General features: G+C 41.5%; 2 protein-coding genes across 2 annotated transcripts; one reads left to right on the top strand and one right to left on the bottom strand.

Moving 5' to 3' along the window:
* Window positions 1–46: 46 nt before the first annotated feature.
* Window positions 47–12,976, bottom strand: LOC113159093 (TOG array regulator of axonemal microtubules protein 1). Its single transcript, XM_026355599.1, is given in 24 exon segments — window positions 47–1,288; window positions 1,391–1,477; window positions 1,586–1,805; window positions 1,927–2,110; window positions 2,287–2,402; window positions 2,487–2,613; window positions 2,967–3,125; window positions 3,242–3,477; window positions 3,763–3,868; window positions 4,086–4,195; window positions 4,197–4,210; window positions 4,564–4,800; window positions 5,107–5,278; window positions 5,378–5,547; window positions 5,851–5,916; window positions 5,999–6,130; window positions 6,221–6,321; window positions 6,510–6,733; window positions 6,956–7,224; window positions 7,325–7,579; window positions 7,691–7,819; window positions 9,229–9,295; window positions 10,944–12,118; window positions 12,660–12,976. Coding segments are annotated over 23 exon segments (4,470 nt in total). The 5' UTR covers window positions 11,979–12,118; window positions 12,660–12,976; the 3' UTR covers window positions 47–1,034.
* Window positions 12,977–14,133: 1,157 nt separating this feature from the next.
* LOC113158997 (kelch-like protein 28) lies at window positions 14,134–18,373 on the top strand. The gene is made up of 6 exons (XM_026355437.1): window positions 14,134–14,257; window positions 15,116–15,376; window positions 15,468–16,105; window positions 16,243–16,686; window positions 17,698–17,906; window positions 18,047–18,373. Exons 2-6 carry the CDS (start codon window positions 15,116–15,118, stop codon window positions 18,208–18,210), a joined length of 1,716 nt encoding a protein of 571 aa, XP_026211222.1. The 5' UTR covers window positions 14,134–14,257; the 3' UTR covers window positions 18,211–18,373.

The following is an 18,373-nucleotide window of genomic DNA, read 5'->3' as shown; positions in this document are numbered from 1 at the left end:
TCTATCTCTACTTCCACTGAAATGTGAATGACGCCCCAGAAGTTAGTTTTACAGAAATAAAACACTTTATTTATAGATATCAATCTGTTTTTGCGCTTGTTCACAAACAAGTTCAATATAATTTAACATTAAATGAGTTAAAAGGCTACTTGAAGACTGGCACTATACTGAGACAGAATCAGATCTGGGCCTTCACTGTTTCTCAGGCAAAATGCTGGAGTGAAGTGGAAGTCCTTTTTTCTTCCACACTGCCGCCCATCCAGGAGAACTGGTTTGAACCCAACCTTGATCTAGGCACCAGAGTACATATACTGTATATCTCCGTAACAAAAATATATACAATTTTGATCCTGCGTGTAAATTTTGGTCATGCAAAACAGGAAAAAAGAGAGACAGACGATACCAGCTCAGCACATTATTAACATGACTTTTAAACCATTAAACAATATATAAATTATAACTGTACCATCATACAGATTACAATTACAGATTAAGCTAATACTGTGCAAATACATATTTGAGCTGTACAAAATTAATTTTGTACTATTTGTTAATCTCAATTCACAAATCTTCAAAACAACTACATAAGACATTTCAAAAATATCACATCACATATGAAACAGCAAAAATATACACCTTTCAGGTCCCTGTCTTCCTCTTCTTTTTGTGCATTTTACATTCTGCAATAGTGTCTTTGATTTGTCTACAGTACATGTTTAGAGTATGAAAAAAAAGCAATGACAATTGTAGTATGGTAAAATGTAAAACTCCTACCATGATAATGAGCTACTTTTTCAAAGTGCAAAGAGAGCAGGTTGAATATGTGTCAGACCTGATGTCAGTATGTTCCAATTGTCCATGCTTCTGTACCAGAGGAAATCTCACTGAGATAAGAATAAGAGCTCCTAACTTTTAAGGACATTCTCTTTATTGATATAAAAGTGCAGGCACTATAAGAAATGTAGAACATCTCTGTCTTCAAGTAAGGTCAGTGTTCTCTTCTAAAGTTTGGTTGTCTGGATTCTGCTTTACCTTCAGGAAAAGGTCCTCAGGACCTCATTTAAACTTTTGTGGACATTGGCAGGCTGGGAAGCAGCACACTCACTGAGGCTGGGCCCCATCTGGGCATAAAGGGCATGGCACAGGTTGGCAATAGCACCCCTTACACTGCCGCCCCGGCCATGAATGGTACCGCTGTGTGTGGAGGTGCCCAGGAGGTGCCACAGCAAAGGCAGGACTTTCTGCTCCACCAACTGTGGCTTGCGAGGGTAGAGGTCTGTCACTAGATCTGAAAAGAGAAATTAGGAAGCAATGAAAGGAGGTCAAACTAAAAAGTTTAATAGATGAGGCCCATAAAGTAATGCCTATAGTGTCCTGAATTATTACATACCTGCAACTTTTTCAATAAGATCCACTTTTGCTTTGCCACTTAAAAACTGAGCCTTGGTACAGAAAGGCTGAAGAAGAAGTACGTTATCTGTCATGAAAATAAAAAAATGCAAAGTCAAATAAAGACAACTGTCCAAATTAGACTGAACATCAAATTCTACCTCTGCCAAAATGTGTGATTATTCAAAGTGAGTACCAAGATTTAAGATAAGTGCATTAATAGCTCCAATAGCAGCAGAGTAGATAGCGTTGTTCTTGGAGTTGAGGTGATTGTCCACAATTGCTGGAACCAGGATGTTGACCACTTGGGACAAGTTGTCCTTCAACAACTGAATAATTTTCTGTAGAGACTCAAGAGCATACAGGTTGACCTTGCTGTTGGACTCCTGTAGTCGGGCCTTGAAGGCATCAAAAACCTGAAAGGCAGGAAACCACAAAGACCAAAAGGCGATGTTTCTTATTTTACTTTTAAACTAAATAGAATTGTATGACTTTAGTTGGGAATACACACAATACTGATAGGGTGCCAGCACTAACCGGGAATATACTTTTCATGACCATGTTGGGGTGGTGCCGGCAGTCATCTACTAGCTGGTCAATTCCTTTGATCCTCTCTCTGAAGTCCTTTGAACCCAGGAGACCTGAGATCTGCTTGATGTACTCGGTCTTATCTGCAATACTCTGTGTCTGAGACCTATAGCTGTGATGACTATTGGAGTCTCTGTGGATGACACAACAAACATCAACTGCTCTATCTTTACAAAGCTGTGAGTAAACATATTAATATCACACTTTCCATATCTGTGCAGTTTGTGAAGGCTACACCTCTCCCACATTCACAGGTTTAATTTAATGTTTACACGCATTTGTGCTGTGGTGCTTTATATTCACACCCACCTGTTGGTCTGGTTAAGAGGCTCCCTGGTAAGAGATGAGGCTCTGACTGTACCACTGCCTGGGACGGAGCGTCTACCCCTGGCTGACTGAGCGTCTTGGGTTATCTCGCCAAGGCCCTAAAATAGCCCCAATCTCCAGGTAAGATGACAGTTTTCACAGCAAAGACATCAATCTCACATATACTGGAACAAACACTGTACCTTTGTCTTGAGGGTGAAGACAGTGTCTCTGACAGTCGGCAGCTCTTTGGTGGGAATATATTTCTCCAGAATTTTGTCAAAGTCAGGGTGGGATGACAGGGACAGCAGCATTCGACGACCAAAATACCTGTGGGTAAAACCGGTATAATGGCAGAAACTTAAGATCCTAGCTACTGATATAAAGTTTCTGTCTAAATTCTGGGTTCTCTGTAGTGATGCTGTGCTTGGTCTTAAAGATGCCATGTCCATAAACTAGCAAGAGAAGTTGTAAACAATAAGGACCAATGGTTTCCAATGGAACTTAACTCAGAGCTTAATGGTTCCCTAATGGTTATTGTGCATGCCACATAACTGCAACGTCCCCATTCTGAGTCTAAATCACAACCACTCTCTCCCCATCTTTCCTCTCCACTGTCAAGCTTTTAAATAAAGGTGCCAAATGCCAAAAAATGATCTTACAAAAAATGTTTTGCTTCATACCTGGCTTCCTGTGAGGAGTCCTGAGCGAGTTTGGTGACGGCAGGTAAGATTCTGTCTGTAACATCTTTACCTCCAGACAGAAGGCGGGCAGCACCAACCTTCTCTACCAGATTGGCCAGATGCTGGGCGGTGCATTTTCTCACCACTGCGTTGAGGTGACTATCAGCAGAAATTAAAATAATTTTGTAAGTATAGTGACAAAGTAACCATAAGAATTCCAAAATGTTTTGCGAAACATAAAGTTACTGAGTGTGTATATAGTTGTGCAAACTGACCTGAGGCCTCCAGTGAGTAAAGCATTGATAGTGCGATTGGGGGTGCAGTGTTGCACCATACAATTCAGCGCTGCATCCACATCCTGCCTAATGAAGGCATTACTCTCCCCAGCCTTCTGCAGTAAAGCTTTAGCTGTCCCCTCCAACTCCTGGTCCATTGCCTTTTGCATGTGGGTGTACAGGTCACCCAGTGTACACACTGCAACTCTAGAAACACCTGACCGCAGATTCTTCACCTGAAGAACAAGTGCATTACTTATAATAGGAAACAAAAGCATCAAGCATCAAGTCATGTGCTGTATGTGACCCAAACACTAACTAGACTAAACACTAAACACTAGATTTTATAAATGCACCAGGCAGTTAAGGCCGATATACATCATTACAATTTAAAGTGATCTGCAAAACGGGACATTAACTTCAACTATAACAACAGAAGCTGTTCTGGTTCTGATTAGGTAAATCAGCACAATGAATACATGTCAAAATGACGTGGGAGTGTTATCCAACGATTATAATACCTCTTGAGTGAGACACACACAGACTTCATGAAGTCTGCCATGGAGTGTGTCTGAGTGGTAGTGGGCCAGACTTCGCAAGTATGTCAGACCCTCGATCTTCTTCTCCCTGGTTGGAAAAAAGACAAATGTTTGTTTGTTTGTATGTATGAATCTAATTTCTTATCCACATTTGAGATAGATACTGGTTCACATGATGTATGCTGAAAGTGGCTGGGCAATCCCTTTTTCTACTAATATTAAAAAGATGTAAGATTTTGTATATACTATTTGCAATGACAGATTGGAGTATGTATTTAGACGTTTCCCACTGCACTATTTCTCACCAGTCCTCAGAGTTCAGCAGGTTGAAGCTCTGCATCAGAGCCAAGTCAGGTTTGGAAAATGGACACAGCTCCAGGGGTTCTGAAAGATTTTTTTTGTGGCCTGTAGTACCCAGGGGACAGTTCATCTAAATGGCCCATCAGACACCACACAACACACAGAGACAAAGAGTCATTCTCATGTTACATCTCTATCAGTCTGAAAACAAGCAGTGAGTGTGGGTGGCGGTGCATTAACGGTAGGTTGTCAAAACAAAGCTTTGTGTCACATTATCCAATGCAAACATCTTATTCGCCCACGCTCTGATGGTTCTGACAGTCTAATTAATGTTCTAACATTTTTCTATGAACAAAAACCTGTAAAGGCACTCGATTGTCTATTTATAATTTATAATGCGGTGGAAAGCTGTTGAATTGCAAGTCAGACTAACTGACACGACACATACACAGAGTAACATAAAGAAATGAAATCAAATTTTACCTGAGCTGTGGGACAGCGAGGGTCGGGTTCGGTTGAGGCTAGGAGCCCTTCTAAGCCGGGACATATTTTTGGGATTGGGTGGCACAGTGGGGGGGCTTGGCTGGTGGGGCGGTGTGAAGCACTTGATGGGGCTTTGGGCTCCTGGTGGGCTGACAGGACTCGTGGGGCTGATAGGAGACTCATCAGAGGGAAGGTCCGCTTTAGTGGAAGTCAGTGTGCTGCCATTTAGATGCAGATCTAGGGAGATCAACATTTCAATTTCCCAACTAAAAACAATAAATAAAGACATACATCTCATCATCTCTTTTAGACTAAACTTAATTATTGGAAAATGTAATGGTACAATCAGCTGCATATTATTATTAAAAGCAGTTAAAAAATACACGTATTTCTAATCAGCCAAGATGTAATTTACATGAGAAGCTAACAAAGGTCTTAGAAATGCTTACCGTAGTAAGAATCAGATAAGTCAAATGAGATGTTTTAACTTAGGTATAAACTCTAATAAATGAACAAATACACATTTAAGCAAAAATTTCATACCTTTGATGATTAATATTCTGTTCTCCTCTGTGGGGGAATCAGACAGCATTTGCCTAACACGGTGGCGAATCATGTCTTGTGCATTGTTCCCTTGACCAGAATGCTCCTCTTGCTGGTCCAGATTCTGAGGCTGCAACTTATCTCGGCCAAATCTTGAATTCTTCACCCTTTCCTGCAAATGCATTGGTAGAAACCACAACGAATAGAACTTTTATAACTGGAAATGTTCAATGACACACTATCATTTACCAGTGGACAAAGTCTGACTAACCTTAAGCTCATCTGAACGTGGGCTGTTATCACTGTCTAGGTGACTGCCAGACAGAGCATGGCTGTGGATTACTGCTAAAGGATCAGTAGGGGGTTTGGCCACCGGATCGCCCTGATCAAATGACAAGGCGACTCCTGGATGGCTGGAGGACACTGCAGTGCCAAACATACCTAAGAAGCATGAAAGAAATGTATGTAGATACCTTAAATATATGACTGAAGATGTAGACATCACAGTCTGACCTTCTAAATAAATCAGTGATAAGAGCTACATATATTTTAACAATTCAACCATACCTCTAGTGATGGGCATAGTGTGTTTTTATTCAAGATTCAAGATTCAAGAGCTTTACATGAGGCCCAAAAACTGTGTTTAATGGTACAGGAAATAAACTGACATGACACTAACTCAGTAACAGAACAACAGGCTGGACAATTGAATAATGAGTTATGGCCTTTTCAGATGGGACTGACCTCTTCCAATAACTCCTTCAGGCATGTCTGTGCCTGGCGAGTTCCTGTTGCTGTGGCTCTGGGATCCTAAAGACCAAGAGAGAAGATTTATTGATTAATTATTTAAGTGCATAAAATACCATTACCACGTGAATCACTGCTGGTTGACCTTTGGCAGCCTTTAGAGCTCTAACTGGTGGTTTGACCAAGGTAGGAGAGAGTCCTGTCTTCTCATCCTCAGTCTTAATTGCTCCGTTGGAGTAAGTGACTCTCTGCCCAACAACTCCCACCTCAGATGATCCTTGATGAAGAAAAAAAAGTAAGTATAATGTATATAAAGTATAATGCAAAACAGTGCAAGGCCTTAGACAGAACCATTAGTCGTTTATACCTTGAAGGTTGCTGAAGTCCATGGACACAGTAGACCTTAGTTTTGACGAAGGCACTCTTGCAATTCGGGGTTTCGTTCCTAAAGAGGCAGCATTTCTGGGACTGGAGACAGATGCCACAAATTAGAAATTATGCTGCTCAGTTTTGCTCAACACATCATTATACATAAAACATATGGGCACCACCAGCTTTATCTGCAAAAACCTGTTAGATCATTTATTTAACAGAAGAAACCTATAGAAGAAGTATAAAACAGGATCTCAAGTTATTGCAGCAAAATGATACTTAACCTGGTTTTAATGCCATTAATGGTGGAGTTGGCAACTGAGCTCAGACTGGAAAGACCACTCTCACTGGCTGAGCTGGTAAGCATTGGAGAGGTGTGTGATGGTGAGTCCAGACACAGGTCTAATCTCACAGCTGAGTCTGGGCTATCTGGACCTGGACTGCTAAGGTTCACTTGGGCCCTCTTCTTTGCAGCACTGTTGCGCAATGAGCGCAGAGAGTTTAACATCTGTAACCAACACACAAACTGACACATGTGAGCATGGAAAGGAATGGCACTTTTCAACCCCTTTAAACAAGCAGACTGTGCCCTCATGCTTGGTCATACTATGCCAAAAATACTGGAACATTTCTTTAAGGAATCGCACCAGCTGAGGCTGGAAGTTGGAACATGTGCATGTCCCACATTTTCCAGCTGAGTCATGTAATAAAAAACAAAACATGTGCTGACCTCCTGCATGTCCAGAGAAACATCCCCCTGAAGATCTTCACCATCAGGGTCCAGAGGTTGCAGGTTCTGTGGGCTGACTGGAGCATTGGACCTCTCAACATTATGAGCCTGAGCCATATGGGGTGCCTGCTCTGCTGGAGGTACAACTGGGGACACAGGGAGGGTTGCCCTAGTGCTGCTGAGAGCCCGTCGGAATGATGAAGTAGAAGAAGAACTCACAAGAGAAGCACGAAGAGGCCTGGGAGAGCTTCTCCTAGAGAGATGGTCTCCTGGAAGGGGCAGAACAGGGAGAAATATATCTTTATAAAGCTGAGGATTTATAAAGTAGTAGCAACAGCATGTTCGCATTAATTATTTTTACTAGATTACCCTGTGATGTGTCTCTCCAGGGACTGGTATTCCTTTGATGAGGACTGTTTTCTTTCTTGTTAGGCCAGGTGTTGGACATAGAAAGCGAAGGGTCTGGATGACGGCGAGACAGTGTTGGAGTAAGCATTCCTCCAGGGAGTGTGGCCAGTGGGTAAGAAGGTAGTAGGAAGGAACCAGATGTAGTAGGGTTAGAGGGGAGTGAAAATGTACGTTCAACGCTGGGGTTTCTGGGGAGCATGCGTCCCTTTGGTGCAGCTGTCAGACAGAGCATTCACACGTGAGGAAACATAACAAACTAATAAATATTTTATGTTTTACAAAGAGCTATGTGTGTCTGCATGGTCATGTAGGGTCATTGCTTCTTACCAACATCTAGGTCAGAGAAGTTGGTGGTTTTAAACACATCAGGGTCTAAGTTGAGGCTTCCACTTCTCCTGAGGCGTGTAAAAGACTCTCTCCTTCTGGACGATTGGGGTTTCTGTGGCTCTGCAGAACCTACAAAAGAATTTATTTTTATTTGTTTATTTTGATATTTTTATTATGATATAACAGGCTTGCAAATCACACAAATAGCAGCAATTTAAAACTTGAAGGAAGGTTAAAGGTATTGGAGAGGTTACATTTAGTCATTTTGCAGATACTTTTATCCTAAGCAACTTACAAGTGAGGTACAAGGAAAAGGCAGGGTAAGCGTAAGGAGGTCTTGTCTAAGGACCCCTACTGGAGGTAGGCCACAGCTGGGATTCAAACACATGGAACACATGGAGACTGCTATGCTATCCAGCTGCTAGATTGATGATTTGTATTAGTGTTTAACTGGGGTGATAAATATAAGTCTAGTCTTTACTGTGGACATAGACTGTTCATACACACACAGACTACGAAGGGGGTAGCCATAAAAAAGAAACATTTACATAGTACTGTTACACAAGAGTGGAAGATTTAAGCAAAGTCTTAGATAAACATAGAACATAGAAAAACATACTGCATTTAAATACTCCAGTACACTGACAATCCTCATTTGATGATTATCAGTGGCATGTGTCCAGACTACCTAAAATATAGCATCCTTTTGTAGTCAAGTGGTCAAAATCAAAATCCAATGGGTTTAGGAGATCCAATATCTAATAAAACATCTGATGTGAGAACAACATCACGTCTTTCAAAAAAAAAAAAAAAAAGTTGCACAAAGTGTTCTGACAAGAATAAATTGGGTATAGAACAATAATTTTACTGTCATAGAAATTTCTTGATGTCAATGATGAAATTCATCTTTCTCTTCCTGCCCAAACAGGATTAGTCAGACTGGGACAGCTGCTCCCAGGTCATCATTAACTTGACTGCAACAGGCTGCCTACTGCGCTTACAACGGTAGTATTGCTGAAAATTTGCCAGGGTTAACATTGTTTTTAGCATACTACAGTCCTCAAACATCATGGTCTGAAACATCTTACTAAGGTCTATTATGGGAGAATATTTTTGACAAAAACCATTTTAGCGTTTTAACTAGTAAAATGACAGCTCTTTACAACATTTCTAGACAGGCAAAATATCCATTTAAGAAAATAACTATGCAATAACAATGCAAAGCTAACAAGTTATCACTAGTAGTTACAGGTAATAGTTTAGATAACTACAAAGTTAGTAAGAAGAATGGCATAACGATCTTCTCTGGTGTGTTGTGAGATAAGGATGATATTTATCTGCCTGTCGTACAAGTGTGCTCTTCTCAGGGCTTTAGTGACATGGGGCACAGTGACTCCTCTGACTCAGCATGCTAATCCAATTTAAAGCTGCTCTATTTTAGTCAACTGAAGTTCACCACATCAACCAGTTAACAACACTTCTGCTCACATGGAAATAGTAAGAGTGTAATGTTAAGAGAAGAAAATATTGGCACTTACCAAAACTGGGTATGTATGTCTCTGGGCTCAGCTTCCTGGACAGAGGAAGGGAATCTTCACTGGTCATCTATGAGTAGATGTAAAAATGTTTATTCTATTATTTATTTTAATAGCAACAATAAAAAAACAAGGGCAAATTAACTAGTGTAAAACAATCCTTAAACATAACAAGGGCATCAGTGTAATTCCATCCACTGGGCTGAACAAAGGGGTGTAGTTGAAATTTGGCCAGCTCAGACAAGAGACTATATCCTTTGCATGGATCTTCTGCTATTGTAAAGAAAGTTAATGTACAAGTGTGGAGTTCTCATGAAACAATAATAACTAAAGAGAGAAAAATGAGACAAAGAGACAAAAGAGGACAGCAGCTGAGGTTGGTGCCACTGCCTACAATCTGATCAACAGTCACTGCAGAGCACTTGGCGTGATTGTAATCAACACTAGAGTGGCAAATAAGCTATGTTTCATAAGCATAGCCCTGTGATATTACCAGTTATGTTTCACGCTCCCTTCAGTAAGTGTGCAGTGTGTTAATGGGGTTGCTGGGAAACAGACACTGCTGTAAACAGAAGGTTTGTCAAGCAGAGGAACTAAGCTGAAATTTCCAGAACACAATAAATTCAATTAAAACCTCAGGCAACAAAACCACTCATCACTATTAGATTAGACAAATGTATGTATTATATTATAAACTGTTATAATGTGTGTTCCACATTAAATCCCTTCCACAAAGTATGATCAGTGACACGGCTTAACCTCGAGACAAAGGATGCTCATCTTTGCAGCAACAGTGTCACTGTGCTGGGAAATGAGTCACCTAATGCAGTTCTTCCAGGAAGTGTCAGTGATCCTTGAGTGCTCTGCGAGTTTACCCATCTATTCCTCTCTCTGTTTATTAAGACACGAGAGCCACATATTGAATGCTTCATTTCAACCAACAGTCAGGCTGCCAACAGAATAAAAAATGAACATCATTCCTAAATTCCTATGGAAACGTGTGTGTAAGGATGCACAGATGAGAATCGAACACACAAGTAGTGGCGTATTTATGAGGCCACTGCAGACATCTGTAGGATAAGATGTACTGTATAAGATAAAACTGCTCCTCTCTGCTGCACTCCATTCATAATGCGTCATAAGAGACATAACTATATTTAGTTTTCTTTCCCCAAACTGTCTCTGGGAAAAATGCCACCTCTAGGATTTTTTTAGACTTGCTGAACTGTTCATTTGGGTGTGACCCAATGTATTTACAAAATTCTGATACTGGAACATATCTAATATTTCAAGCTCTATTCACAAATAATCACTCATTTCATACTCTTTGCAATGTCTGCATTTGCTGACTTACTGGGCTAAAATACACACACCGTAACAGTCTAACCACCAAGACACATATTTTAAAGCCATTATGAAAAACACTAACATGGTACAACTGATACTGCTCTAATTGCTTCGGATTGCAAATCAAAGTACCTTCAAAGAAAAATGTCAAAGCTGCTTGTTGAGATAATTGCTGCTTCGTTAATGTCAATGATAACTAAAAGAACAAATTTCTAATCTGCAATCCACCAAAATATCCTTGTAAGCTGTAGGTCCTATTCTGACAGCAACTCAAAGAGCTAGAAAAATGCTGAACTATGGAAAGTTCCCAAAGAGATTATCACAATAGATAAGTGAGAATATGGTAAGATAATTGTCATGATGGAATTCACCTGTTTAGAGCACTTTCCATTGGGTGTATGGCACTGCTGGTCATTCTCAGCAGAAGATATGCTCGACGATTCCCAGGGAAGTTTATTTTTGCCTTTACCCGCACTGACAATTCTCCTTTGAAGTGGAAGGTCATCAGTGAGAGAGCCTAAGCTGCCATAGCCATATAATCGGTCACAGTCCGGCTCAGTTCTGTTGCTCCTGGCACTGCTTACCCGCCCTCCGCTCATCACCCAGTCCAAATCAGCTCCAGAACTATATTGCTGTGAACACCGCTGACCTGGTTTGGGGATCACTAAGCCATACTCCACTATCCCCTCTGCAGAGAGTTTTGGAAGGACGTGTCTTGCCCTTCTTGCCTGTACAGCTGCCATAAGACCCTCTACATCCTCATTCAGCTCAACCATGTCCACAGCTTTCATCAGAGGCTGCTTTTTCCCTGTTTCAAGGCAATAGTCAAAAACAGCAAACAGCTCAAGGGCAGCATGGCGGACTTTCTTTTTGCTGTCTGCCAGATATGGTGCAACCTCATAACAGAGCTTGGGGATGTTGAAATCTTTTCTAGGATGAGTGAGTATAGCTGCCATAATGATGTTAAGAACATCTTCTCGAACTCTTGAATTTTTGTGTTTCAAATGTCCAATTACAAGATCCAATACTTGTTGAGGTGCAACTGTTTTCATCAGCTGTCGGAACACATTCATGTATTCATTCCTGGTGATGGTGCGAGTGTCCCCAAGGGCCTTGAGAGCCACTGAGACTAACAGCTTAATAAATGTGTCCACGCTTCTATCTAACTTCTGAATTAGTAAGTTTAAAACTTGTAAGGTGCTATACAACACTTTAAAATTACTGTCATCCAGAAGTCGGGGGAGAAAATTGATGAAGTCCTCAATACTTTCAGAAGGGACTGTCTTAATATCCACTTCTGAGAGGATGTGTTTGAGTTCTTCCACTCCATTTGTGCGATTTTGGTAATTCTTCAGGTCCAGAAGCCGCTTGTGTAACTCCTGGGAGATCAATCCAGGTATCATCATTGATGATCTTAGGGATCAATCAAAGCTAAGAATCCAAAGAAGCAAACACAATCATGCGAGGACAATAGTATTCCTCCTCTTTCCTTGGTGCTTTCATCCTGAGTGGCTGATGATGGAAAACTACTCTCCTGGGTGTCAAACTATGGATGCAAAACACAGAAAAATCAGGTGAAGTAAACGCAACGAGGCCAAGCTTCGTGACAATGTCGGTAATAATGCATATAAACATGTTACAACACTGGACCACATAACGACACATATTTTGTGAGGGAGTGTCTTATTGCTGTTTAGCATCATTATGGATCACCGTGAACTACGTTGGGCAATGGACACAACCACTTGTGGCTGTCAAGTAGCTTCTTACTAACAGTATATAGCGTTAGATCATAATTACTGCCGTGCATTAGCGTTATGATATTGCCTGGTGTTGTAACGTTGGGCTGGAGCCAGTTATTCGGTAATAGGTGCTGCTTTAAATGGCTCTACAATCAATCCCTGATTACTCGCTACCGTTAACCAGTCGCATTAACGTTAGTTCGCTAGCTACAGAACCTTAGTTAGCTAACGTTAACTAACTGCAACACTGCTCAGACGATGCTAAGCTAACTCCGCTAATTATGTTGGTGAATAGTGCTGGCTGGCTGGTGCTAGCAAAGTTAGAAAAACATCAAGAAAACAGACCTTCCATTTCTCCTGGTCCCCTTCGTTGACGCTGGGCGATCCTGTTTAACTTATGTTACATCGTTTCCATGTCATGCTGCGGTAGCTACGGCGCTCCGGGTGCACCGAGACATTTTCACTGGTTGTTTAGCTGGTGCCTGGAGTGTTGAATGTTTGGAAGCTACAGAGGTATTCACACCGAGAGGAGCCCCAACACACACACACACACACATACATAGACACAAACACACACAGACACACACACACACACACAAGCCGAGGCAGAGGCAGCAAAATGGCGAATACATGTCGCAAACGGAGCGCTTCCATGGTGACGCGAGTTCCAGGCTCCTCCAGGCGGCGTCATCACCACCGAGCTGCAGCAGCGCACACCGCAAACAAACCAAGCTGAAAGGCTGCGCAGAAATTCAGAAATTCAGCCAAAACTGCACTTAAAATAGGTGCAACTTGCACGATCTTACACAAGTAAACTGTACATCATTTATACGCTGTTATTTCTAGTGACCAACTTGTAGCAATTAAATGAATAAGCACGCAAGGACTGTAAATAAGCAAATTATCAATTGCATTATCAGCTTTATGCACAAAGGTGAAAAAAGTACATAAAGGAAAAATAAGTAGTCCGCCACAATTGATGTACTTCAAATTCTTTAATTGTACTATAATATTTATTTTGTTTAGCATGATGTGTTTTAAATACAAATTTACACATACTCCACAATCAAATTGAGTTTATTAGACATTAATCCGACTGAGTTAATTACGAAAAGTATTTTAAACAACATGAATGGCAAAGGCTTTTAACATAAAAAAACAGCAATTCAGCTCTACCTAGAGAGTTACTTATACTTTACCTTGTACATTGCATTTACAATAACTACAACTAAATGTAGTGGAACAAAAAGTACAACATTTGCCTCTGATTTGTGAAGTAAAAGTGGCTAGTACCAGATTGTACTCTGAGTAAATTTACTTTTTTACTTATCACACAGGTGATAAAAAAATTCTTATAAGGCTACTTCTTAGGATTTTACAGAAAAATCAAATTATGATTTTTGTAAATACTGGTATTCTGGTTACAAATAAGGGAACCACCATAAAATGTAATGCAATTACAATACTGACATGGCATTAGTATATTACATTAGTATTGTATCAAGGCATTTAAAGTGATTTTAAATAGGCTCTCTTTATCGACAATATTTTACACTTTGAAGTTGTTAGCAGAAAACGCTTACATACAGATATAAATTGCGCACACTACTGTGTTGACCCTGTGTGCATTGTTATTATCAAAGTGTCTGAAGAATAATGTTTATTTCTTTCTATCAGAAATTGGTGAAGTTCACTAACAGAATACATTTTCTTGACTTATCGCTTGCAGGCCCTTCCTAATAAGAGCTCTTTTATTTTGAAAACAGCGGAAGTGGGTGTGCTGTGCTGCTGCTTGTTATAAGAGCTCCTCTGTAGCTTTGTGACTGGGTTGGCAGAAGGTTGTTTTCCTGATAGCTGCTTGGGGTTTCCACTCGTCGCCGCTGCACTTCGCCTCTGCAAACACGGTCATTACAGCGGCACATCAGACGGAGTATAGGTTACAGGTTTGTTTCCTTTAATGTGTAGATATAGAGATGTCATCTATCGGCTAGCTATAACGTCACGTTTTGTGTCTGTCAGCCATGTTACTGTATATCAATCAATGATGCAGCTAGCCACAGTAACACAGTGTTTATTTTTAGCAGCTAACCTGCGCTGACTGCAGTGCCATGAAACAGAGATGTAGGCACAGGGTATTTGCTGGAGTCGACAAATCTTGACAAAACGACGGTGTCATGTATGCTGCTGCTGCTGTAACAGTAATATGGTGTCCATGTAAAATAGTGTTTGTGCAAAAGCTCACTGTCTAAGCCGTGTCTTGGTTTTACGGTGTTAGCTAGCGCACTAGCTGTCTGCTGATGAAAAGCTAAAAAGCAGCTAGTGAGTTGGGATCTGGCCGTGTCCTCCGTTTATAAATCAGAGCCGAGGCCCAGACAGCAAACTAACGCTATCAGTTAACGATATTTTGTCAGAATACCTTAAATAGAAATGTACTGTAGCATTTGAGCAGCTGGCTAGATGTTAACCAACATAGTGCTTTCTATTGAGCACCCTTGGCTAACTTTAATCAGCGTTAGTGTAGCATGCCCCGATGTAGACTGCTAACAAAACAGGTCAGAATACCTGCTGCATGACTTCACAACATCCCTGAATGCATCACAGTACCCAGGCGTGAAGCGGTCATGGTGGGCAGGTTGTGATTACTTTACTTTTCAGACTTGGTGACAGCTGTTTTTAAATTCAAGGATTTGTTGTCTTTCCCTTGGTTGTTAGCTACATGTTAGTTAATCTGATGATTTCACTCAATCACTAGACTTTTAAAAAGGTCAACACTGCACTGATCAATGGTTTCTTGCTCTCAGATGGACCAGCAGGACCAGTCCTATATGTTTGCCAGTCTGACACGACCTCACTCTGAGCAGCTGCTGCAAGGCCTCCAGCTTTTGCGGCAGGATCACGAACTATGTGACATTGTTTTACGTGTGGGTGATGCCAAGATCCATGCCCACAAAGTAGTGCTGGCCAGCATCAGTCCATACTTCAAGGCCATGTTCACGGGTAACATGTCAGAAAAGGAGACTTCTGAGGTGGAATTCCAGTGCATTGATGAGACGGCCTTGCAGGTACTGTGCGCTTGGAGACTGCATAAATTACCTGCTGTATCATGACTTTTGTTACTTTTTGTTTGTGACACTTTCACCTTTTCTCTTCTAGGCCATCGTTGAGTATGCCTACACAGGCACAGTGTTTATCTCCCAGGAAACAGTGGAATCTCTGCTTCCGGCTGCCAACTTACTTCAGGTTAAGCTAGTACTTAAGGAGTGCTGCTCCTTCTTAGAAAGCCAGCTGGATGCTGGCAACTGTATAGGCATCTCACGCTTCGCAGAGACATATGGCTGTCATGACCTGTGCCTGGCTGCAACTAAGTTTATTTGTGAGAACTTCGAGGAAGTTTGTCAAACAGAGGAGTTTTTTGAACTGACAAGAGCTGAGTTGTATGAAATTGTGGCTAGTGACGGTCTTAAGGTGGTCACAGAGGAGACTGTATTTTATGCCCTGGAGTCTTGGATCAAGTATGATGTAACTAAGAGACAGCAGCATTTGGCTCAGTTGCTGCACTGTGTTCGCCTTCCACTTCTCAGCGTCAAATTCCTCACTCGCCTATATGAAGCCAATCACCTTATACGGGATGACCATGCATGTAAGCACTTGCTCAATGAGGCCCTTAAATATCATTTTATGCCTGAACATCGGCTTTCTTATCAGACTGTGTTGTCAGCAAGGCCCAGATGTGCACCAAAGGTTCTGCTTGCAGTTGGAGGCAAGGCTGGACTGTTTGCCACACTAGAAAGGTAATGATGTTTACATAATATTTCATGCACTATTGAAAATGCAGCTCTCCAGTTTACCATATGTCCATCTTTTTTACTTTCAATACTTGTTTAAAAGCAAATGGTGTTGACACATAATCTTTGTCTTTATCTTGCAGCATGGAAATGTATTTCCCTCAGACAGATTCGTGGATAGGACTAGCCCCGCTCAGTGTGCCCCGTTATGAGTTTGGAGTGGCAGTGCTGGACCACAAGGTGTATGTGGTGGGAGGTATCGCCACACACATGAGACAGGGAATCAGCTATCGGAGACACGAGAGCACAGTGGAAAGCTGGGACCCCGAAAGCAACACCTGGTCCTCAGTGGAGCGCATGGCTGAGTGTCGCAGCACTCTCGGAGTGGTGGTTCTGGCTGGAGAGCTGTATGCCCTGGGAGGCTATGATGGGCAGTACTACCTCCAGTCTGTGGAGAAATATGTCCCCAAGTTGAAAGAGTGGCAGCCTGTGGCACCCATGACAAAGTCCCGTAGCTGCTTTGCCACTGCTGTGCTGGATGGCATGGTTTATGCCATTGGAGGCTATGGCCCTGCCCATATGAACAGGTAATGCTAATGTAGGAATAAGAAATGTTAAATAACCTGTGTGTGTGTGTGTGTGTGTGTGTGTGTGTGTATATAATGAACAGCCAACGTTACATCCAATATGACCTAATTTCCTTCAGTTGTAACCCCTTCTGCACATAGATGAAAACACATGACATTTGACATCAGCAACACAAGGTTGTGGTGCTCTGCCACATCTTTTTTATTATAGTCTTTGATCCCTTTTCAGACCTCCCAACCTGACGGTCTCTCTCAGGATCTTGTTAGCTATTTAATACAACTTGCAATCAAGTGAAGGACATCAAGTGTTGCTGAGAAAATGGCCAGAGGGATGTTAAAGATTAAGGAGAAGCCAGTACCTAAGTGGTTGCTAAAATTTCACTGAGTGGGTGCCTGATTGTGCTGCTGGTTAGACCTCTGTTGTTGCCATGATTCTCTAGAGAGTGTTTCCTTGACTCCCTAAAAGTGTTTGGACTTCAAATCTTTTGGGAGTTTTTTTGTCTTTTCCCTAGAGGCTTATGTTCTTGCATACTGCAAACCAGTCCCAGATTACTTACTGATTGCTGTTGACTGTCAGGGGATTCACTTGACTTTGGTCAGTCACTGGCTTCATTAATGTGTGTGTCTATATACACATATATATACATGTTGTTCTATTGTTATATAGACAGATTTTAGTCCTTACTTAATGGGTCTATCTGAAGGATGATGGTTAATACTTATTACATTTTAGACTTTAGGTTGGGGGTTTGGTATTTAGTTGTGATGATTGAGGTCTGACTAAGTGACTAGGAAATATATTATGTCAATGAGTCTCTACAGCATTAAATTAAATGTCTATGAGAAGAGTTTATCTTCTATTCCTGAATTGTGTGTGATAGGTAATCCATAACAGCATTAATCTGATGGCTGTTAAGCTGTTGCAGAAAGCTATGAAATATAAAAGTAGACAGTGAAATGTGATGGTTAATCTTTTTATTTGTTGTTAATGTTGCTGTCTATTCCTCACAGCGTGGAGCGGTATGACCCCAGTAAGGATGCCTGGGAAATGGTAGCCCCCATGGCAGATAAGAGGATCAACTTTGGAGTAGGCGTCATGCTTGGTTTCATATTTGTGGTGGGGGGACACAATGGCGTGTCGCACCTGTCCAGCATTGAGAGGTATGATCCACATCAGAACCAGTGGACGGCCTGTCGGCCCATGAATGAACCACGCACTGGTGAGTTAGCATCATGCTTAAATGCAAAAGATTTTAATGAAACCCCATAACTATACAACATGTTGTGATTATTGCATCCAGAAAATAATATTTGATGCCTGTAATTGGCCATAAATCAGTGTGTTATCATTGTCTTACAGGTGTGGGCTCTGCCATAGTGGATAACCACCTCTATGTGGTGGGAGGTCACTCTGGGTCATCCTACCTGAACACTGTCCAGCGCTATGACCCCATCTCAGACAGCTGGTTGGACTCAAGAGGCATGATGTATTGCCGTTGTAACTTTGGTCTAACTGCCCTTTGACCCATGGCCCAGCCAGCTAGGACCCAATAAGATAACCTAGAGACAAAGACTTTACTTTTTGTTGTCTCCTCCTTTTTCCCCTCATTCATCCAGAGGAGCGAGAGAGGTCTGCTGGGAGGATGGATGTGCTAGGCTAGCTGGCTGGCTACAGGGGAACCACAGA

Source organism: Anabas testudineus, chromosome 12 (assembly GCF_900324465.2).
Source record: "Anabas testudineus chromosome 12, fAnaTes1.2, whole genome shotgun sequence".
Lineage (NCBI taxonomy): Eukaryota > Metazoa > Chordata > Actinopteri > Anabantiformes > Anabantidae > Anabas > Anabas testudineus.
Note: the sequence above shows the minus strand (reverse complement) of the source record. Positions and strands in the feature narration are given on the sequence as shown.